At 46.5% G+C, this 23,137-nt stretch overlaps 2 protein-coding genes across 4 annotated transcripts; both read right to left on the minus strand.

Annotated features, from left to right (window-relative positions):
- Window positions 1–652: 652 nt before the first annotated feature.
- LOC311125757 (N-acyl-phosphatidylethanolamine-hydrolyzing phospholipase D-like) lies at window positions 653–12,910 on the minus strand. 3 transcript variants are annotated; one of them, XM_084199786.1, is made up of 6 exons: window positions 12,686–12,910; window positions 9,588–9,776; window positions 9,134–9,332; window positions 6,216–6,865; window positions 5,745–5,859; window positions 653–1,392 (listed from the first exon to the last, which is right to left on the minus strand). In XM_084199786.1, exons 1-6 carry the CDS (start codon window positions 12,823–12,825, stop codon window positions 1,264–1,266), a joined length of 1,422 nt encoding a protein of 473 aa, XP_084055912.1. In that variant the 5' UTR covers window positions 12,826–12,910; the 3' UTR covers window positions 653–1,263. The 3 variants fall into 3 exon arrangements, with proteins under 3 accessions (XP_084055912.1, XP_084055910.1, XP_084055911.1); XM_084199784.1 differs by lacking the exon at window positions 12,686–12,910 and adding an exon at window positions 11,899–12,306; XM_084199785.1 differs by lacking the exon at window positions 12,686–12,910 and adding an exon at window positions 11,868–12,148.
- Window positions 12,911–15,447: 2,537 nt separating this feature from the next.
- On the minus strand, window positions 15,448–21,665 carry LOC311125756 (fibroblast growth factor receptor substrate 2-like; the record flags this gene model as incomplete). Its single annotated transcript, XM_084199783.1, has 3 exons — window positions 15,448–19,174; window positions 19,355–19,572; window positions 21,504–21,665. Coding segments are annotated over 3 exons (1,742 nt in total), but the record flags the coding sequence as incomplete, so codon positions are not given.
- Window positions 21,666–23,137: the final 1,472 nt, after the last annotated feature.

The following is a 23,137-nucleotide window of genomic DNA, read 5'->3' on the forward strand; positions in this document are numbered from 1 at the left end:
TGAAGGAGTCTGTGGCTCTGGTGTAAAGGGTTGCAGGTTCAAACCCAGCTCTGGATCAGGATGTGTTGTGGCCATGAACTCCGCTGCAGAGTGAGTCAGGGCCACTAGGAGGAGTGGCTGCCACACCAACATCATTACAGGCCAGTGGTGTGTTGGCTGGAAGGGGGTGGTTCAATCCTGGGGTTCCTGAACTGTAACCTGCAGTGTTTACGGAAGAAAACTGATGAAAAAAAACCTGACTGTTTTTAAATAAAAGACCACCACTTTTGGCAGGCGATTCTCTCTAGAACCACTGCTGTTCACAGGAGTGACCCCAAGTATTCACCCCCCATGAGTTCTGACCATCTTTCAACTATCAGCCAAATAAACACTCATGGGCTCTGTCTTGGTTTGAACCAACAACCCTGTGATTCAGGGGTGAGATCCTTACACCAGGGCCACAGGCCATTCACACCTCTTCGTATGTTTGACGTTGAGAGTTGTACAAAAGACAAGTACTGAACTCATGACCTATTGTGGACAAGGTAAAAAAATAAATAAAAATAGCTTAAATCTAAAGTGGTCAGTATTGCAGAACCAAGTATTCAGGTCAGGAATTACTCTGGCCCTAACTAATGACCTAAGAGTGTACACCTCACAAGACAAGTCTGTGTACATCAGAGAGCAGAGTTTTAATGACAGCTGTAACATGGATGAGGGTGAAAACCACACATACAACAACGTGTTTTCAGACCTCCTAAACATTATTGCAACGTCCAAGTACATAAATTACACAGAGTATAGTGCACATGAACTGTCCAGCATTTGATGACTCCAGAAGATTTGGTTACATGTGGTTAAAGAAACTCTACAAAATATGATTGGTGAATGTGCTAAACTGTGAAGGCATACAGTTGCAGTTCTGCACGTCGGCGCACAATGACGTGTAGTGTGTCCATTGTGTAAAATAACATACATATTAATCACTTTGACACGACTGATGACATTGCAGCTATACGATAACACATCATCAGCCAAAAATTATTCCGAAATGTTTCTTCTTGATAGTTCCGGCGTCAGACATTTGGCATAGAAAAACAATCATTGGATAAATGACAGGGTGTTCCGTTTTATAGTCGCCATCATTCAACTCTCTAGTCCGCCATCGACTAGACTGTTGACGATGAGAGCTTCATTCATTGATTCAGCTGTATGCTTTAAAGCCACAGTGCCGTTTAGTCTTCTACAGCTTGTGGGAGGGGCTTAGGCCCCATTTTGGTCCAATCATTCAAAGACTTCCTGGTCTGCGTTCAGCACTCTGGATTCCCCATGGTTCAGGACAAAGAAGTGGTCCACGTTCAACCCATTCTTCTCCATGGCCTCCCTGAGTCTCACTGGAGGCTCTAAGTAATACTGACACAGACAGACAGAGAGACAGAGATGGATGTTAGCCAGTATTAAATAAAGTGAAAGGAAAGAGGCATGAATGATATAAGCCAGTCGCTTCCTCGCGTTTCTCGCTCTCTCTCCTTCCAATGAAGGAGAGTCAGAGAGAGACAGAGAGAGAAAGTGTGTGAGAGAGACGGTGAGAGAGGGAGATGGTGAGAGAGAGAGACTGAGAAAGTGTGTGTGTGAGAGAGAGAGGGTGAGAGAGCGAGAATTGAATTGAGAGAGAGAGACGGTGAGAGAGAGAGAGAAAGAGAGACGTGAGAGAGAATTGAATTGAGAGACAGACTGTGAGAGAGAGACGGTGAGAGAGAGGGTGAGAGAGAGAAAATGGGTGAGAGAGAGACAGTGAGAGAGAGAGAATGATAGGTTTAGGAGAGGCCAGTACATAGACTCCAGGGTTTAGGAGAGGCCAGTACATAGACTCCAGGGTTTAGGAGAGGCCAGTACATAGACTCCAGGGTTTAGGAGAGGCCAGTACATAGACTCCAGGGTTTAGGAGAGGCCAGTACATAGACTCCAGGGTTTAGGAGAGGACAGAACATAGACTCCAGGGTTTAGGAGAGGACAGTACATAAACTCCAGGGTTTAGGAGTGGACAGTACATAGACTCCAGGGTTTAGGAGAGGCCAGTACATAGACTCCAGGGTTTAGGAGAGGCCAGTACATAGACTCCAGGGTTTAGGAGAGGCCAGTACATAAACTCCAGGGTTTAGGAGAGGCCAGTACATAGACTCCAGGGTTTAGGAGAGGCCAGTACATAAACTCCAGGGTTTAGGAGTGGACAGTACATAGACTCCAGGGTTTAGGAGAGGCCAGTACATAGACTCCAGGGTTTAGGAGAGGCCAGTACATAGACTCCAGGGTTTAGGAGAGGCCAGTACATAGACTCCAGGGTTTAGGAGAGGCCAGTACATAGACTCCAGGGTTTAGGAGAGGCCAGTACATAGACTCCAGGGTTTAGGAGAGGCCAGTACATAGACTCCAGGGTTTAGGAGAGGACAGAACATAGACTCCAGGGTTTAGGAGAGGCCAGTACATAGACTCCAGGGTTTAGGAGAGGCCAGTACATAGACTCCAGGGTTTAGGAGAGGACAGAACATAGACTCCAGGGTTTAGGAGAGGACAGTACATAAACTCCAGGGTTTAGGAGTGGACAGTACATAGACTCCAGGGTTTAGGAGAGGCCAGTACATAGACTCCAGGGTTTAGGAGAGGCCAGTACATAGACTCCAGGGTTTAGGAGAGGCCAGTACATAAACTCCAGGGTTTAGGAGAGGCCAGTACATAGACTCCAGGGTTTAGGAGAGGCCAGTACATAGACTCCAGGGTTTAGGAGAGGCCAGTACATAGACTCCAGGGTTTAGGAGAGGCCAGTACATAGACTCCAGGGTTTAGGAGAGGCCAGTACATAGACTCCAGGGTTTAGGAGAGGCCAGTACATAAACTCCAGGGTTTAGGAGTGGACAGTACATAGACTCCAGGGTTTAGGAGAGGCCAGTACATAGACTCCAGGGTTTAGGAGAGGCCAGTACATAAACTCCAGGGTTTAGGAGAGGCCAGTACATAAACTCCAGGGTTTAGGAGAGGCCAGTACATAGACTCCAGGGTTTAGGAGTGGACAGTACATAGACTCCAGGGTTTAGGAGAGGACAGCACGTGAAACTACAGAGGCTTTTAGAGCTGCTTGCTGCCTCCCTCAGCAGAAACGTCAGACAGACAAAAGGTTATCTTTCAAAGCCTGCCAACAGGACAACTGCTGTCGGCAAACAAACTACTTGTTTCAACATCCCAGAATAGAGGTGTCTGAACTAAATAAAGTCCAATAATTCTCCATAAACAAGTAAACTCGTATGTCCCTGTGTGTTGCTTTCTGCACGAATTTAAGAGAACGGTCCGTCTTAAAAACGGTTTTACCAGCAAAGCCATCTGCTGAGGCATGACCAAAGCATCAGGGGAAAGTTTAATGATATCACAGTTAATCGATGGTTCCTCTTTTACGACCAACAAAACATCTTCCTCTGCATTTCCAAAAACGTGCCGACGTCAACTGAATGCAGCAGCAAGCAACATAATGGAGTTTTCACATTTATTGTGGGACGCTGAACAATCCCACCTTTGTCTTTAGGCTGAACGGTTAAAAGGGGTGTCTGACAGTGTGTTTGTTCTCATCACACAAAAGGACACAATGGCAAATATGTGTTTCTCTAAACTGAGTCCAGTCTAGAATGCAGAGGTCAGATCCGCTGTTGACGTGTTGTGATAGGGTTGATTTATTACCACGGAAGGCTAGTTTTCCTGACCTTCGGTCTCCAATTTCAGCTGGGAGGCAGAGCAAATGTATTCTTCCTGATCATTAGATTCAGAGAATCCCACTGGATAGGCCATGCATCTCTGATGTGAGGTGACATGCCTTAGGTTTTGGATTGATGCTAACAACTGATAATTGACACCAAAAATATGTTTTACAGCAGGTACCTACAGTACAGTGCCTTGCAAACATATTCATCCCCCTTGACGTTTTTCCAATTTTGTTGCACTACAACTTGTAATTTAATTTGATTTTTATTTGGATTTCATGTAATGGACATACACAACATTTTCCAAATTGGTGAAGTGAAATGCAAAAAATTACTTGTTTCAAAAAAAAATTACTAAATAAATAACGGAAAAGTGGTGCGTGCATATGTATTCACCCCCTTTGCTATGAAGCCCCTAAATAAGATCTGGTGCAACCAATTACCTTCAGAAGTCACATAATTAGTTCAATAAAGTCCACCTGTGTGCAATCTAAGTGTCACATGATCTCAGTATATATACACCTGTTCTGAAAGGCCCCAGAGTCTGCAACACCACTAAGCAAGGGGCACCACCATGCAAGCAGCACCATGAAGACCAAGGAGCTCTCCAAACAGGTCAGGGACAAAGTTGTGGAGAAGTACAGGTCAGGGTTGGGTTATAAAAAAATATCAAAAACTTTGAACATCCCACGGAGCACCATTAAATCCATTATTAAAAAATTGAAAGAATATGGCACCACAACAAACTGTCCAAGAGAGGGCCGCCCACCAAAACTCACGGACCAGGCAAGGAGGGCATTAATCAGAGAGGCAACAAAGAGACCAAAGATAACCTTGAAGGAGCTGCAAAGCACCACAGCGGAGATTGGAGTATCTGTCCATAGGACCACCTTAAACCGTATATTTTTATTTTTTATTTTTTAGTAATTTAGTAGACGCTCTTATCCAGAGCGACTTACAGTTAGTGAGTGCATACATTTTTCATACTTGCCTCCCGTGGGAATCGAACCCACAACTATGGCGTTGCAAGTGCCATGCTCTACCACAGAGCTGGGCTTTACGGATGAGTGGCCAGAAAAAAGCCATTGCTTAAAGAAAAAAAATAAGCAAACACGTTTGGTGTTCGCCAAAAGGCATGTGGGAGACTCCCCAAACATATGGAAGAAGGTACTCTGGTCAGATGAGACTAAAATAGAGCTTTTTGGCCATTAAGGAAAACGCTATGTCTGGCGCAAACCCAACACCTCTCATCACCCCGAGAACACCATCCCCACAGTGAAGCATGGTGGTGGCAGCATCATGCTGTGGGGATGTTTTTCCATCGGCAGGGACTGGGAAACTGGTCAGAATTGAAGGAATGATGGATGGCGCTAAATACATGGAAATTCTTGAGGGAAACCTGTTTCAGTCTTCCAGAGATTTGAGACTGGGACGGAGGTTCACCTTCCAGTAGGACAATGACCCTAAGCATACTGCTAAAGCAACACTCAAGTGGTTTAAGGAGAAACATTTAAATGTCTTGGAATGGCCTAGTCAAAGCCCAGACCTCAATCCAATTGAGAATCTGTGGGATGACTTAAAGATTACTGTACACCAGCGGAACCCATCCAACTTGAAGGAGCTGGAGCAGTTTTGCCTTGAAGGCCAAAAATCCCAGTGGCTAGATGTGCCAAGCTTATAGAGACATACCCCAAGAGACTTGCAGCTGTAATTGCTGCAAAAGGTGGCTCTACAAAGTATTGACTTTGGGGGGGTGAATAGTTATGCACGCTCAAGTTCAGTTTTTTTGTCTTATTTCTTGTTTGTTTCACAATAAAACATATTTTGCATCTTCAAAGTGGTAGGCATGTTGTGTAAATCAAATGATACAAACCCCTAAAAAAAATCAATTTTAATTCCAGGTTGTAAGGCAACAAAATAGGAAAAATGCCAAGGGGGGGGTGAATACTTGCGCAAGCCATTGTACGCCATATAAAAACAGATCCATTCGATGACCCATTCAGAACTGTTAATGCTCACCTCGTAAGCTAAAGCGAAGGTTCCCCAGTGAATAGCCAGGGAGTGTCTGGCCTGGATGTCTTTGTGGATCTCCACAGCCTCCTCTGGGTCCACATGCTGTCCACGCATTACATCTCTGAGGGAGGAGAAACATGGAGGAAAATTGGCTTTTTGTGGGTTTACCTAATGAAGGTTTAACAAACTTAGTATTTATTAAAAGTAAACTGAAGTTCACTAAAGTTAATCAAGTTGAGGGGTATCTAATACTACGGTCCACGGTCCAACCCTTCCCCTAGAGAGCTACTGGACATGCAGGCTTTTGCTTTTCTAAACCTGATTCAGTTCATCAAGGGTCCTGATGAACAGCTGATTAGATAAAAGCAGGGTTGGAACAAAAACCTGCACTCCCAGTGGCTCTCCAGGGGGAGGTTTGGGCACCGTTGTACTAAAGCAATCACAGCTGTGCAGGACAGGTGTACACTAGTTTCATACCTGGGCAGGTACGCTCCGATGGGTATGGCAGCCAGGTCGAAGGGCCCAAAGCGCCTCCCTATCTCCTGGAAGGAGGAGCAGTAGCCGGTGTCTCCAGCAAAGAAGAAGCGGTTACAGGGCCCCAGGACAGACCAGCTCCCCCACAGCACCCGGTTATCGTCCGTGGGGGTGCGCTTGCACCAGTGCTGCGCCGGCGTACACACAAACGTGACTTCATCGTGACCCGGCACACAGTTCTCCTCCCACCAGTCTAACTCTATCACATTCTCACACCCGCTTTTCTGCATCCAGTCCATGAGTCCCAACGGCACAAACCATCGGAGATCCCCGCCGAACCGCTCGTTCAACTGGGTCACGGTGCCCGCATCGAGATGGTCGTAGTGGGAGTGGCTGATGACGACCGCGTCGATCCGGGGGAGTTGATCAACCGTACAAGGGGGACCCCGGTACCTCTTGGGGCCCATGAACTGTAAGGGAGATGCCCTCTGGCTGAAGATGGGGTCAGTGAGGATGACCAGGCCATCCATCTCTACCAAGACTGATGCGTGGCCTAGCCAGGTCACCCTGAGACCAGACCCCACGGCTCCTTCTGCTGCCTCCGGGACACGGAGGAACCAAGGTTCCACAACTGGAAGCTCTTTGTCTAAGACCTGAGTAGCAGAAGACACAGACTTTAATATGACTTGTTTCAGATTCATCCATGAGCTTAGAGATAGAGGTGGGTAAGAAAGGCTCCAGCACTGGAAGCTCTTTGTCTAAGACATGGAACAAAAAAGATTTCAACATTTCACTATTGCTTCGGTCACCAAAACAAATTAACCAATAAAAAAAAATGCTCAATTTTGTTTTTCGTATTAAAACCCTTTTTCTCTGACGTGTCTCAATGAATATGCCCCTGGTTGTATGATTTGTTTGAGGTTAATTTGATTAAGTTATTTCAGCATAACAATTCAAAACACAGATGACTAAACACCTTTAATACGTCCTTCCTCTTTATCAGAAAGATGATTGGAAATAAGAGTTCCTTTAAATATTAGGCCCTTCCTTCCTGACCACTACATGTCTATAGAGCAGAGCCCCTGTCTGAGTCGTGAGGTTAGATTGATTTACAGCCATCTAAAAATACCCTGGGTTGTTACCAGAGCACAGTGCAGTGTTTATGGAATGGGAGGCATCTTCCGGAGCTAACAGCTAACCTAGCTGTGGACATGAGGCACAGCATTCAAAATCACAGTTGACAAACTCTGACGTGCTCTCAGTCAAGAGATATTTAATGATAGACCTCAGGAGTCAGCGCAGACGGAACAGGTTCAGTCAGGGCAGGAGGTAATTGTTGGGTGTGGACTGTATACAGTAAAAAATAATCATTATTCAACCTGTGGAGTTGGAGTATAGGTCTGTGTGATAAGTTCCTTATAATAAAGAGTCGACAGTTTGACTGGCAATGAGTCCTATCAGGTGTGGTTTTGTGGTCTCCGTCATAGCTAGGTTTGTTTTGCAAAACGTATGAGCCGCTGTGTCTCATTAGACACAATGACTGTGGGTGCTAGAAATGGTGGCTCAAATGACTGAGAAATCAAATCAAATTGTATTTGTCACATGCGCCGAATACAACAGGTGTAGACCTTACAGTGAAATGCTTACTTACAAGCCCTTAACCAACAATGCAGTTTTAAGAAAAATAAGTGTGAAGTAAAAATAGATAACAAAAAAATTTAAATAACAAATAATTAAAGAGCAGCAGTAAAATAAAAGAACAGTAGGGAGGCTATATACAGGGGGTACCGGTACAGAGTCAATGTGTTAGTCTATGTAATAACAGTAGGGAGGCTATATACAGGGGGTACCGGTACAGAGTCAATGTGTTAGTGGAGGTAATAACAGTAGGGAGGCTATATACAGGGGGTACCGGTACAGAGTCAATGTGTTAGTGGAGGTAATAACAGTAGGGAGGCTATATACAGGGGGTACCGGTACAGAGTCAATGTGTTAGTGGAGGTAATAACAGTAGGGAGGCTATATACAGGGGGTACCGGTACAGAGTCAATGTGTTAGTCTATGTAATAACAGTAGGGAGGCTATATACAGGGGGTACCGGTACAGAGTCAATGTGTTAGTCGATGTAATAACAGTAGGGAGGCTATATACAGGGGGTACCGGTACAGAGTCAATGTGTTAGTCTATGTAATAACAGTAGGGAGGCTATATACAGGGGGTACCGGTACAGAGTCAATGTGTTTGTGGAGGTAATAACAGTAGGGAGGCTATATACAGGGGGTACCGGTACAGAGTCAATGTGTTAGTGGAGGTAATAACAGTAGGGAGGCTATATACAGGGGGTACCGGTACAGAGTCAATGTGTTAGTGGAGGTAATAACAGTAGGGAGGCTATATACAGGGGGTACCGGTACAGAGTCAATGTGTTAGTCGATGTAATAACAGTAGGGAGGCTATATACAGGGGGTACCAGTACAGAGTCAATGTGTTAGTGGAGGTAATAACAGTAGGGAGGCTATATACAGGGGGTACCGGTACAGAGTCAATGTGTTAGTGGAGGTAATAACAGTAGGGAGGCTATATACAGGGGGTACCGGTACAGAGTCAATGTGTTAGTGGAGGTAATAACAGTAGGGAGGCTATATACAGGGGGTACCGGTACAGAGTCAATGTGTTAGTCGATGTAATAACAGTAGGGAGGCTATATACAGGGGGTACCGGTACAGAGTCAATGTGCGGGGGAACAGGTAGAGTTAAAGTGACTATGCATAGATAATAAACAGAGAGTAGCAGAAGCGTAAAAGAGGGGGTGGGGTGGGGTCGGGGGGACAATGCAAATAGTCCGGATAGCCATTTGATTAGCTGTTCAGGAGTCTTATGAAATACCTATTATATACGGCAAACGTCAGAATGTGTCTCACCTCTATGGAGCTGGGTACATTACTGTGGTTCTTCTCCAGCAGGAAGAAGCGTAGCAGGGTGGAGTAGGACGGGAACTTCCATGTGGGCCAGGGGTTAGTAAAGCGGCCATGTTTGTCCCGGCTCGACCCCGTCACCTCCTCCTCCAACCGGTAGTCCAGACGGAAGCTCTTCCTCGAGGACCGGGAAGAGCTGCTCTTCCTGGAGGAGTCAATCAATCAAATGTTTTTACTGCCTATTGTGTCCAGAGGGGAAATTTGGTGTGCAAGCATTATATATATATATATATATATATACACAGAGCATATTTATAAATATATAAAGAGTCCGTACAGGTAGAAAAAGCACAAAAGATAAAGACAAATAAAACACTGAAATATCATGCTGCAACTTCAGCAGCTGGATGGCAAGAAAGTGCATGTGAAAACTGCAAAGGTGTTCATTGTCTATCCCTACCGAGGCCCTGAGTCCTGCAGGGTGGAGGTGGGGGGGTCGCGGGGCCGGACCACGGCCGGGGAATCCCCTTCCGTCCCTGGGGAATCACCAGGAGAGACACCCCTCTCCTCCATCAGCACCTGGTTCTCATCCACTTCTCCTCCTGCTCCTCCTCTCTCCTCCATGGGGTGACAGTGCTGGGCTCCTGGTCTACAGGGAGGTTAATAAACAAGAAATACAAATAAAAGCGTACACATGCCTGGGAGGGATTACACAGCTAGTAATGAAGAAAGAAAAGCCTGCGACACAGTGCAGTTAGAGTCTATTTCTGTTGTTTTGTCCCTGGGCCCGCACCACCATGGAGTATGGCCGACAGTTTCTTGTGCAATCGCACTTAGGAAACAGTTTAGACATGAAAGCATGCTTATTGTGACATGGTGTAACCCTGTGCAACAGTTCCAAAACAACCCCACTCAACAACCATTACCAGGCCTGCTGTATGTGAGATGTCAGCAACGTGACTTCCACTGTCAGCTATTGTATAACGTGGGCAACCACTTTTTACTGGTTCCTACTTTGAATAAAGACACACTGTCTGCCAGACTAGCTCACAGTGGACCTCACCTTTAATATACAATTGTCTGGGTCTATTGTTTCAGCTGTATCTTATCTCCGGACAGGTGGAAAGGCTTCAGCTCAGTCAAATATTAGGAAGGTGCTCCTAATGTTTTGTATACTCAGTGTATATGTGCCTCCTGCCAAGCTATCATTAGGCTACTACAAATCTCTCTGAGCGACTGTATGGACCCTCCACTGCTACCAGGAACTATGAAGACTACAGTACAGTATGGTCCAGGTAAAGGTGATCATAATGAATGCCTTCAGACAGCCTGATCCATGTCTCCCATCCCTCTCTCAACTCCATCCCTCTGTCAACCCCATCCCTCTGTCAACCCCATCCCTCTGTCAACCCCATCCCTCTGTCAACCCCATCCCTCTGTCAACTCCATCCCTCTGTCAACTCCATCCCTCTGTCAACCCCATCCCTCTGTCAACCCCATCCCTCTGTCAACCCCATCCCTCTGTCAACCCCCATCCCTCTGTCAACCCCATCCCTCTGTCAACCCCATCCCTCTGTCAACCCCAATCCCTCTGTCAACCCCAATCCCTCTGTCAACCCCAATCCCTCTGTCAACCCCATCCCTCTGTCAACCCCATCCCTCTGTCAACTCCATCCCTCTGTCAACTCCATCCTTCTCTCAACTCCATCCCTCTGTCAACCCCATCCCTCTCTCAACTCCATCCCTCTGTCAACTCCATCCCTCTGTCAACCCCATCCCTCTGTCAACCCCATTCCTCTCTCAACTCCATCCCTCTGTCAACCCCATCCCTCTGTCAACTCCATCCCTCTCTCAACTCCATCCCTCTCTCAACTCCATCCCTCTGTCAACCCCATCCCTCTCTCAACTCCATCCCTCTGTCAACCCCATCCCTCTGTCAACCCCATCCCTCTTTCAACCCCTTCCCTCTGTCAACCCCATCCCTCTGTCAACCCCATCCCTCTGTCAACCCCTTCCCTCTGTCAACCCCAATCCCTCTGTCAACCCCATCCCTCTGTCAACCCCATCCCTCTGTCAACCCCATCCCTCTGTAAACCCCATCCCTCTGTCAACCCCATCCCTCTGTCAACCCCATCCCCCTGTCAACTCCATCCCTCTGTCAACCCCATCCCTCTGTCAACCCCATCCCTCTGTCAACCCCATCCCCCTGTCAACCCCATCCCTCTGTCAACCCCATCCCTCTGTCAACTCCATCCCTTTATCAACCCTATTCACAGCAGCTTGTGTTTTAAGGTGTAAGTACAGACTAAAGAGGCTACTGCATAGCTGTCACCTAGGCCCTATAGTGGAAGTCCTGTGTAGTTGTCCACTAGTCCTATTGACTGAGTACCCTTACAACGTTCGCACTCTATACATTTCACGTTGCCTACTGTGGAGCTCTGTTGCACGTATTGGCCTACTGAATGACTTGACTGGACCCACAATAAACCACCAGAGAAATACAACAATGTTTCTTTGTTGATCCGACCAAGAACAAAACAAAACGGATCACTAGAAAGAATTGCTGCTATATCGAGATGATTTTATCGGGATAATAAGAACATTAGATTGTCAATAGAACCCTAACTAAAAAGAGAAGAAGGAATGTGGTGAAATAAGCAGAACGGAGACAATCGATCATTCGCAGCTTGAACGGTCAGCATCCGTCACAGTCACTACAACTCGGTCAATAAAATACTACCTGAAAACGTATAGAATAAGACAAGGCCGACCTGTAATTCCGTCAGTGGCGCGACATTTCTTCGGATATTGTTACAGCGAGATATCCGCAGAACAGTGTTGAAGAGTGCACTGCAAGCACGGCCAACGTCCCACCGCGCACGGTTACCAGCCTCCCAGCCAAGGCTTCTGACGTCGGTGAAAAACCCTACCATGTGACGAAATTAAAGCAGCCTAGCCTATTGAAATCCTCCTCTTTTCGATGCAAGGACCTACGTGACGAAACTCCCCATTTGATTTGCACTTGCAATTAAAATATGATTATGAAATACGTCTGAAAATAGCTTAAAACATGAGTTATTTTGCGGAATATCTAAACAAGGCCGTTGGTCGATGGTGCACGTATTAATCCATATAATAATGCTCTTACACACTCGATCTTTACCATAGTGAGCCAAGACTAACTAGCAGCTGAAAGCTCCAAACATAAATGTTGACAAGGCACAAGTTACAGTACAACGTGAATGTATGACGTCGCAACGTTTTGGAACGTTCAGATAGAGATAGGCTATGTAGAACAACCATTGATTCCTTATGTAGAATAAGAATCACATCAGCTCTATTCCTGACATTTCTATCTGCAACGTTCGAGAACATGACTCTGTTTCGCCTATTGGGCGTGTTTCCGTAAGTGAGCTAGAAGTGCATACATTTTAGCAAGTAAAGCAACCGGAACAGTGGTACCGAGTACTTTGTCTTCTGTTGAATGAGATGTGCACTTAAAATATGATACATTGAAACCCTATTTAAAAGTTGTTTTGTAGGCTGACAAATAATCACCTTGACAAAATTCCCTTCGCTGTTTTCAGAACACATGCGGCTCGGTGAATAGACCTCGAAAGTAGAGTTTTCCAAACATGTGGAAGCAGCCATAGCCCGAATGCGTTAGTTAGTAGACTTTTTCTAGTTGGCCTAGCCATAATTGATTAGAATAAAATTATAGAAACATCAAGCTAGTATTCGGTTTACAAAAGGGAACTCTTGAAAGTTGGTCACGGTCACTTTGGTGTACAGTAGGTTAGCTACTTCCGAACTTTGCATGGTCACGCATTTAAAGAAACAGCCATGTTGGTAAGGTGAATTTCAATTTAATAGTGCAATCAATATCACTTGGCATTAAAAACATAGATTTATAAAAAGTTGCAAATATGTACATCAGTGCCCTTTTACCAGGCAAATGTTATAATCCAAAGCTTAGATTTCTTATTTGTCAGAAGTCCAAACTCTTTCCTATGGCAGCTTCTGGTAATGTAGCCCATCTGATCATTCAAACACCCCCTTCTCTTTCTCCCCCCAACACTCTGGATTCTCCATGGTTCAGGACAAAGAAGTGCTCCACATTCAACCCATTCTTCTCCATAGCCACCCGGAGGCTCACTGGAGGCTCTAAGTAATACTGAGAGAGAGAGAAAGAGAGACTGGGAAAATTGGAAAACTAACTAAAAAAAAACACACGAAGAGTTATCTATCCAAAATTGAGATGTATGGATAAACCACTTCTCCAATCTTTTTAGCCCTATAACTGTGGGGATCTATTTTCTTATAACTAGATGTGATGCCTAGCTTAGAAAGAATACATTAATGATTAAACATAATAGGTTTGTACTGTACTGATATAGATTGTTTAATATAACAAGCTGTGATTAATGTGGGGAACTGTTAGGGGGTAGGCTGAGATAAGGCTTGTGTCTCACATACACACACACTGCCTCTTTGTTAAACCGCTCAAGGACATGTGTTCTGCTACAAAGATGTCTGAGGTTGCTGACTTGAGACAAGTTGTGGAGATAACAACTAATGCCTGGCAACAGTGAAGCGCCAAGGGGCTGGGACCAGCCTGTGCACCAACGATAGGCTGAGTAAGTCTAAACCACGCTCAGTCTCTACTCTGATAGGCCAGCAGGGAGCGGGAACTATCTCTGTCAGAGGATTTAAAGAAGAACTTATAACAATGGCTCAGTTCTCTGTCTGCCCTGCGTGGTGTTTCAGTGGGCCCGTATATACGAACATCATATTTACCAATTCAAGTGTTTGCATTAATTAAAATACTAGTCTATTTTAGAAGACGTGTATTGACCTCTTTTTGTTCCTATACCAGATTTGAATTGACGCAACTTAACATAACATACAGCAAAAAAATATACATGATCAAATAAAAATCTTAGATCCAACTATTAAAGACTACCAGAACCTACTGGATTCTCCAATTACATTGAAAGAACTACAGGACAAAATACAAACCCTCCAACCCAAAAAGGCCTGTGGTGTTGATGGTATCCTAAATGAAATGATAAAATATACAGACCACAAATTCCAATTGGTTATACTTAAACTCTTTAACATCATCCTCAACTCTGGCATCTTCCCCAATATTTGGAACCAAGGACTGATCACCCCAATCCATATCCCCACTACCGTGGGATATGCATCAACAGCAACCATGGGAAAATCCTCTGCATTATCATTAACAGCAGACTTGTACATTTCCTCAGCGAAAACAATGTACTGAGCAAATGTCAAATTGGCTTTTTACCAAATTACCGTACGACAGACCATGTGTATTCACCCTGCACACCCTAATTGACAAACGGAACGGAAGACCCAGAGTTACCTCTGCTGCAGAGGATAAGTTCATTAGAGTTACCTCTCCTGCACCTTATCCTGGTCCAGTGAAGAGTTCGCTCCTGCACCTTATCCTGATCCAGTGAAGAGTTCTCTTCTGCACCTTATCCTGGTCCAGTGAAGAGTTCTCTCCTGTACCTTATCCTGGTCCAGTGAAGAGTTCTCTCCTGCACCTTATCATGGTCCAGTGAAGCGTTCGCTCCTGCACCTTATCCTGGTCCAGTGAAGAGTTCTCTCCTGTACCTTATCCTGGTCCAGTGAAGAGTTCTCTCCTGCACCTTATCATGGTCCAGTGAAGCGTTCGCTCCTGCACCTTATCCTGGTCCAGTGAAGAGTTCTCTCCTGCACCTTATCCTGGTCCAGTGAAGAGTTCTCTCCTGCACGGATTAGACAGGAGCTAAGACTACCTTTTAACAATGCCCTCCTTATATATGGTAAGACCAGCCTGTCCTGCGGGGCTCTCCCTAAAGTATCTATTTTTTTTTCTTCAGACATATCTTCCTCATTGCACCTTATTATTCAGAGTTAAGACTGTCCATACAAATGATTGCAGGTAGCTTAGTGGGTAAGAGCGTTGTGCCAGTAACCGAAAGGTCGCTGGTTCTAATCCCCGAGCCGACTAGGTGAAAAATCTGTCGATGTGCCCTTGAGCAAGGCACTTAACCCTAATTGCTCCTGTAAGTCGCTCTGGATAAGAGCGTCTGCTAAATAAAAAAATTAATTAATTAATTAAAAATTAACTTACTGCCGTCACTAACTAGACAGTTGCACTGCATGTCCCTTCCATTACCACCAGGTGTCACTCTCCTTCCTTCAATACTGTATTTGAGTGCTGAAACACAAGATAAAACCGAAGCAACACAATAGGCTATCAAATGATAATTATGACACAAATAGTAAACAGACCAGCAGAGGCAACACTTAGTCCCATTTCTTTATTAGTATTTTGCCATGCTACAAACGAATAGGGTGCTGTTGGCAGTGATGGAATATGTATTAAGAATGATGTGGACGTCTAAATACGCAGTATGGTTTTTCCTCTGGTCAAAAAATACTAACATTTTGGTAAACATATATTTCCATACCTGAAAAATGCAAATATCAAAATCTCCCCCCCCAATATAAAGTCCATACACTACTATGGCATTATGTTTTTAAACAGTAGACCCACTGGGCACACACTGGTTGAATCAATGTTGTTTCCACGTCTTTTCAATGAAATTACGTTCAACCAACGTGGAATAGACGTTGAATTGACGTCTGTGCCCAGTGAGTAATTAATTGTTTAATCCACTGCATAGTCCTTTATAGTGTCTGGTGGTCTGAGACCAAAACAGAGGAAATAAGTCATGTTTACATCGTAAATGGAACCAATGGAACGCATTCTGGAACTCTGTGACAATCATCATACTCTAGAATAGAAAAAAAAAGGAGTTTGGCAAATAATCCATTGTTTCCGCTAACAGTTCATTTCTTTAATAAACAATATCTATTAAACTACTTTTTGTACAATTCCTATAGTTTATTAACTCTTTTAAATGTAGGTAGAAAAAAATATAATGCAAGTTAGAACATATAATAATAATTTGTACAATATGATACAGTGAGATAACAGGTAACAGAAGATGACACTTTGGAACCCACACTCCTCCTATGAAACATGGTTGACTGACAGCGTTGTGTGATAAACGCTTTGGTTTTTGTTTTCCTTGTTCACGACAATGTTTCGAATGACACTTCAGACTGAACTAAGACCACCAACAACCACCAGAGGGCCCTGTACAAGTTGAGTATTGTTTGCAGGGTGGGCGTGTATTCCCTTTCAGTTCTGTCAATCCAGGAAGCAAACTGAAATTCCAACTGACTTTCTGAATTGACCCAATAGTGAAGTAATTGGACCCCAACCCTGATGGAATGAACCCGGAGCATGAAGATGCCATACAAGCATACCAATGGTATGATTTGGGTACTTTCAGTACAGCCAAACACATTATTACAGCATCATTGTGGCCATCATATAATTTGGCATTCATACATACTGTCTGTCTGTATTTAATAGTGGCTAAAGTGACTCTGTAGTGTACCATGAAGTGTGCCCTAAGACATGGCTGAAGACTCCAGGCTCGGGGTCAATTCCATTCCGTCAATTCAGAAAGTTAACCCAATTCCACATTTTCCTCATTGAAGAGAATTTGAATTTCGGTGTACTTCCTGAATTGACTGGGAATGAAATGGAATTGAGCCCAACCCTGGTGGGTCCAGTAATGTTAGACGCCATAGGAATCTACAACCATTAGGGCAACACGGAAGTGAGCTTCAGATACCGACATGAGTGTTTACTCTGAGACCATCTGAGTTTACGATCAGCACTATAAAGGATTCGTACCAAGAGAGATTGGTGATGAGGTCCGTCATTCAAAGAGACCTCACTGTTTGTCACATCACCCACCGCAAGCTAAACTTACACAGGCACTGGAATAAAGGTGGCCTGGGCACCAGTCTGTTTGTGCCGTCATGCCAACTCCCTGTCACTCATCGTTTGGCTTGACCATGACAGCAATGGAATAGACACAGAGCACAGACAGATCTGGGACCAGGCTAGAATTAAAGGTGTTTCACTCCTTCTTTAATTAGTTAACGGTATCAAATGACCTCAGGAATAAAAATAGTGTTATATTGGTGAGTACCTGATCTACCATCGTTGCCTTTCAGGTAAGCTTTCAGTATAGCCTGGGTACCGGTCTCGTTTGTGCCATCGTGCCACTCCTTGTCATGACAAAGACTGCACAAACAGATGTGGGACCAGGCTACTTTCAGGACACAGTGTAACTTCCTTGTGAAGTAATAAGACATGTTAAAAATCTGCAGCCCTTCTGTCTTCAAATGTGTTTTTCATTCAGTTTGTAGGTATAACAAAGTATGACAGCATCAACATCAAGGGTCAGGTCCAGGTGCAGCTGAAGAAGACGACAGTGGTTCCGCGTCCCAAATCACACCCTATTCCCTATGTAGTGCACTCATTTTGACCAGAGCCCTATGGGTCCTGGGTCGTTATGCATTAAGCATCTCAGAGTAGAAGTGCTGATCTAGGATCAGGTCCCCCCCTGTCCACGTCATCTGATTCCTTACGGGTCTAAAAGGTCAAACTGATTTTAGATCAGCGCTCCTACTCTGAGACACTTTATGAATAGTCCTGGTCAAAAGTAGTGCACTATATAGGGAACAGGGTGCCATTTCAGATGCAGACAGTGCTTGGTAGGCTAGGTATGCTAAGTGTCGTGAAGCTCACATAGGAAGGTCGGTACTGTTGTGTCGGGTTTTCCTAGAGGTACCGTCGTCACGGGGCAGTGCTTTCTGAAGACTCGACATGGCCGCCGTGCGCTCGATGTCGATCATGGCGTACAGTTCGGTCCGCCGCGTTGGGGTGGAAGGGGGGAGGAGGAGACCGCCCAGGCCGACACCACAGGGAGTGGTGGGGGTCTTGGGCGTCTGCGGCCCACTGGAGTCCGAGCCCTTCTCCATCTCAACCTCAATGTAGTTCAGCTGCCTCAAGGGATCCAACCCCAACCCACCCGGTCCACCCGTCAATCGCCCCGACCGGAAGTCAAAGTTAAAGACGGTGGGAGTCGAACAGACGCCGCTAGAGTCCCGCCCCCGCGGAAGGATCCGCGCAGAGTCCAGTTTGGCGCTGAGCGAGACGTTTACATTCTCTGTGTTGACGTAGTTGTGCATGGGGTCCAGACCCAGACCGTGGTGATGAAGGTGGGGGTGAGGATGATGATGATGGTGGTGAGGATGATGGTGGTGGTTGTGGTAGCCGTTAAGGGAGGGGGTCTTTGGTCCGTATCCGTGATACACCTCCTCTTCATCCTCCTCGTCACCCTCAGAGAAGCGCCTGGCCGTCTCCCACACCGGAGGCAGCGCCGGAAGGTTCTCGTAGTTAAGGAGCGCCGTGCGCCGCTGGGCGGAGTTGTTGGCATTGTGGGAGGAGTCAGGGAGGGGGATGGCGGCACGGTTACGCCGGGGGTTGGGGGCTGGAACAGGGACAGGGGTGGAGACGTAAGGATGGGTGGTGTTGCCGTTGTGGTGCTCATAGGTGGAGATGGTGCTGGGTTTGGCTCCTGGTTGAGGTGGAGGGTTAGGGTTAGGAGGAAGAGGGGGAGGGGGGGCGTCTTTGCGTTCATCACTGTCATACCCCGTATCACAGTCTCCTGCCTGGAGACCCAGGGTGGAGCCCACCACACAGCCGTTCCCATTCCCGTTCAGACCCCCAGAGGGAGCTGCCGAGCTGGGCTCACCGTTAGACCCAGACACCCCAAGCACCATCTCTCCATCCCCAGACCCCCTAGACTCAGCCTCCCCGTCCCCATCCCCATCCCCTCTGGACCCAGGCTCCCTGTCCCCATCCCCACGGGTCTGCTTCTGCCTCCTCTGAGCCGGTGTGGGACCGAGGATAAATGTAACCCCTTCTGGCTCCAGCAGCACCTGAGGCTCTGTGTCCATGTCTGTCTCCGTGGGTGACGGAGGGGCGGTGGCTAGCGAGGAGGTCGTCTCCGGATTGGACAGCCGCAGCTCCAAGGGGGTGTGGCTGCTGGGGCGAGTGCGAAGGTCATCCCGTACACCAGACGTGTTGACATAGGTGTGGACCTGAGAGAGAGAGAGAGAGGGAGAGAGTTTAAAAACACACACTGACACATTCCACTGCTCTGCCTGGATCAGTAACATCTTCAAACTAAATACAAAGACAAAATAACAACTCATTGAGAAAATAATCTGATCATACAGCAACAAGAAAGTCAATGCTTCTTAGTCAGTGGCTTTGAATGCATCGATAATAACAGTTATCCACAGGGGTCCATGACTAAAGGGGGGTGTTCTCACCGACTGGTCCGAGGCCAGGAGAGGGTGCGTTGACTCCTCTCCCACAGAGGGCAGCCTGGCGCTGCCCACAGAAGGGTGTCGGCTAGAAGGGCGCGACGAGGCCTCCCCAAACGACGGGTAGCGTCCTATACCGTTTGGTAACGTGGGTACAGAGTAACCTTGAGCTGGGAAGAGGAGAGACATACGATTCATACAATGTGTTTGTGTGACAGGTCTAACTAGTAGGAGTGAGTGTGACAGGTCTAACTGGTAGGAGTGAGTGTGACAGGTCTAACTGGTAGGAGTGAGTGTGACAGGTCGTACTAGTAGGAGTGAGTGTGACAGGTCTAACTGGTAGGAGTGAGTGTGACAGGTCTAACTGGTAGGAGTGAGTGTGACAGGTCTAACTGGTAGGAGTGAGTGTGACAGGTCTAACTGGTAGGAGTGAGTGTGACAGGTCTAACTGGTAGGAGTGAGTGTGACAGGTCTAACTAGTAGGAGTGAGTGTAACAGGTCGTACTAGTAGGAGTGAGTGTAACAGGTCGTACTAGTAGGAGTGAGTGTAACAGGTCGTACTAGTAGGAGTGAGTGTAACAGGTCGTACTAGTAGGAGTGAGTGTAACAGGTCTAACTGGTAGGAGTGAGTGTGACAGGTCTAACTGGTAGGAGTGAGTGTGACAGGTCTAACTAGTAGGAGTGAGTGTAACAGGTCGTACTAGTAGGAGTGAGTGTAACAGGTCGTACTAGTAGGAGTGAGTGTAACAGGTCGTACTAGTAGGAGTGAGTGTAACAGGTCGTACTAGTAGGAGTGAGTGTAACAGGTCTAACTGGTAGGAGTGAGTGTGACAGGTCTAACTGGTAGGAGTGAGTGTGACAGGTCTAACTAGTAGGAGTGAGTGTAACAGGTCATACTAGTAGGAGTGAGTGTAACAGGTCTAACTGGTAGGAGTGAGTGTGACAGGTCGTACTAGTAGGAGTGAGTGTAACAGGTCGTACTAGTAGGAGTGAGTGTAACAGGTCGTACTAGTAGGAGTGAGTGTAACAGGTCTAACTGGTAGGAGTGAGTGTGACAGGTCTAACTAGTAGGAGTGAGTGTAACAGGTCGTACTAGTAGGAGTGAGTGTAACAGGTCGTACTAGTAGGAGTGAGTGTAACAGGTCTAACTGGTAGGAGTGAGTGTGACAGGTCGTACTAGTAGGAGTGAGTGTAACAGGTCGTACTAGTAGGAGTGAGTGTAACAGGTCGTACTAGTAGGAGTTAGTGTAACAGGTCTAACTGGTAGGAGTGAGTGTGACAGGTCTAACTAGTAGGAGTGAGTGTAACAGGTCGTACTAGTAGGAGTGAGTGTGACAGGTCTAACTGGTAGGAGTGAGTGTGACAGGTCTAACTAGTAGGAGTGAGTGTAACAGGTCGTACTAGTAGGAGTGAGTGTAACAGGTCGTACTAGTAGGAGTGAGTGTAACAGGTCGTACTAGTAGGCGTGAGTGTAACAGGTCTAACTGGTAGGAGTGAGTGTGACAGGTCTAACTAGTAGGAGTGAGTGTAACAGGTCGTACTAGTAGGAGTGAGTGTAACAGGTCGTACTAGTAGGAGTGAGTGTAACAGGTCGTACTAGTAGGAGTGAGTGTAACAGGTCTAACTGGTAGGAGTGAGTGTGACAGGTCTAACTAGTAGGAGTGAGTGTGACAGGTCTAACTAGTAGGAGTGAGTGTGACAGGTCTAACTGGTAGGAGTGAGTGTAACAGGTCTAACTGGTAGGAGTGAGTGTGACAGGTCGTACTAGTAGGAATGAGTGTGACAGGTCTAACTGGTAGGAGTGAGTGTGACAGGTCTAACTGGTAGGAGTGAGTGTGACAGGTCTAACTGGTAGGAGTGAGTGTGACAGGTCTAACTGGTAGGAGTGAGTGTGACAGGTCTAACTGGTAGGAGTGAGTGTGACAGGTCTAACTAGTAGGAGTGAGTGTGACAGGTCTAACTGGTAGGAGTGAGTGTGACAGGTCTAACTGGTAGGAGTGAGTGTAACAGGTCTAACTGGTAGGAGTGAGTGTAACAGGTCGTACTAGTAGGAGTGAGTGTGACAGGTCTAACTAGTAGGAGTGAGTGTAACAGGTCTTACCAGCAGCAGTGTGAGGTGTGCAGGGCAGCTCAGCCTCAACAGACCCTATAGGGTTGACCTCCACCACCTGCTCCTCCACTACGCTGATGCTGTTGTTGTGCATGATGTCCTGCAGCATGTTGAAGATCTCCTCCGCCCGCACACACTTGAACGCAAAGATACCTGCAGGGAGAGAGACACCAATGGTTAGACTCTGATTCACACACAGTGAAACCCCAAGTCACCGCTCACCACCCTAAAACACCCTCAAACACAAGGGGTCAAGTTTACACCAACAACTACAGGAGTCACTATAACACCATCACCATCAACCAACCAATCAATCAACCAATCAATCAATTTAGTACACTGTTACCATCAGACCAGCTAGAGAGAACAGGTAGGTACCATACAGCTATACCATACAGGTACCGGGTCAGCAATACCATACAGGTACCAGGTCAGCAATACCATACAGGTACCGGGTCAGCAATACCATACAGATACCGGGTCAGCAATACCATACAGGTACCGGGTCAGCTATACCATACAGGTACCGGGTCAGCAATACCATACAGGTACCGGGTCAGCAATACCATACAGGTACCGGGTCAGCAATACCATACAGGTACCGGGTCAGCAATACCATACAGGTACCGGGTCAGCAATACCATACAGGTACCGGGTCAGCAATACCATACAGGTATCGGGTCAGCAATACCATACAGGTACCGGGTCAGCAATACCATACAGGTACCGGGTCAGCAATACCATACAGGTACCGGGTCAGCAATACCATACAGGTACCGGGTCAGCAATACCATACAGATACCGGGTCAGCAATACCATACAGGTACCGGGTCAGCAATACCATACAGGTACCGGGTCAGCAATACCATACAGGTACCGGGTCAGCAATACCATACAGGTACCGGGTCAGCAATACCATACAGGTACCGGGTCAGCAATACCATACAGGTACCGGGTCAGCAATACCATACAGGTACCGGGTCAGCAATACCATACAGGTACCGGGTCAGCAATACCATACAGTACCGGGTCAGCAATACCATACAGGTACCGGGTCAGCAATACCATACAGGTACCGGGTCAGCAATACCATACAGGTACCGGGTCAGCAATACCATACAGGTACCGGGTCAGCAAACCATACAGGGTACGGGTCAGCAATACCATACAGGTACCGGGTCAGCAATACCATACAGGTACCGGGCAGCTATACCATACAGGTACGGTACAGCTTACCATACAGGTACCGGGTCATACATACAGGTCACAGGGTCGCAATACCATACAGGTACCGGGTCAGCTATACCATACAGGTACCGGGTCAGCAATACCATACAGGTACCGGGTCAGCAATACCATACAGGTACCGGGTCAGCAATACCATACAGATACCGGGTCAGCAATACCATACAGGTACCGGGTCAGCAATACCATACAGGTACCGGGTCAGCTATAGTATTGTGTCTAGGGGAGGGACATTGGTAGCCTGGGCCCAGATCTCTTTGTGTTCTTGACAACTCTATTTCTCATTGTCAAGCCAAACATGTTTGGTGTGACAAGGAGTTGGCATAACAGCCCAAACAGACTGGCAGTCAGGCCAGGGGTTTGAGGTGTTATAGGTCAGC

Source organism: Coregonus lavaretus (assembly GCF_964263955.1).
Source record: "Coregonus lavaretus genome assembly, contig: HAP1_SCAFFOLD_5288, whole genome shotgun sequence".
Lineage (NCBI taxonomy): Eukaryota > Metazoa > Chordata > Actinopteri > Salmoniformes > Salmonidae > Coregonus > Coregonus lavaretus.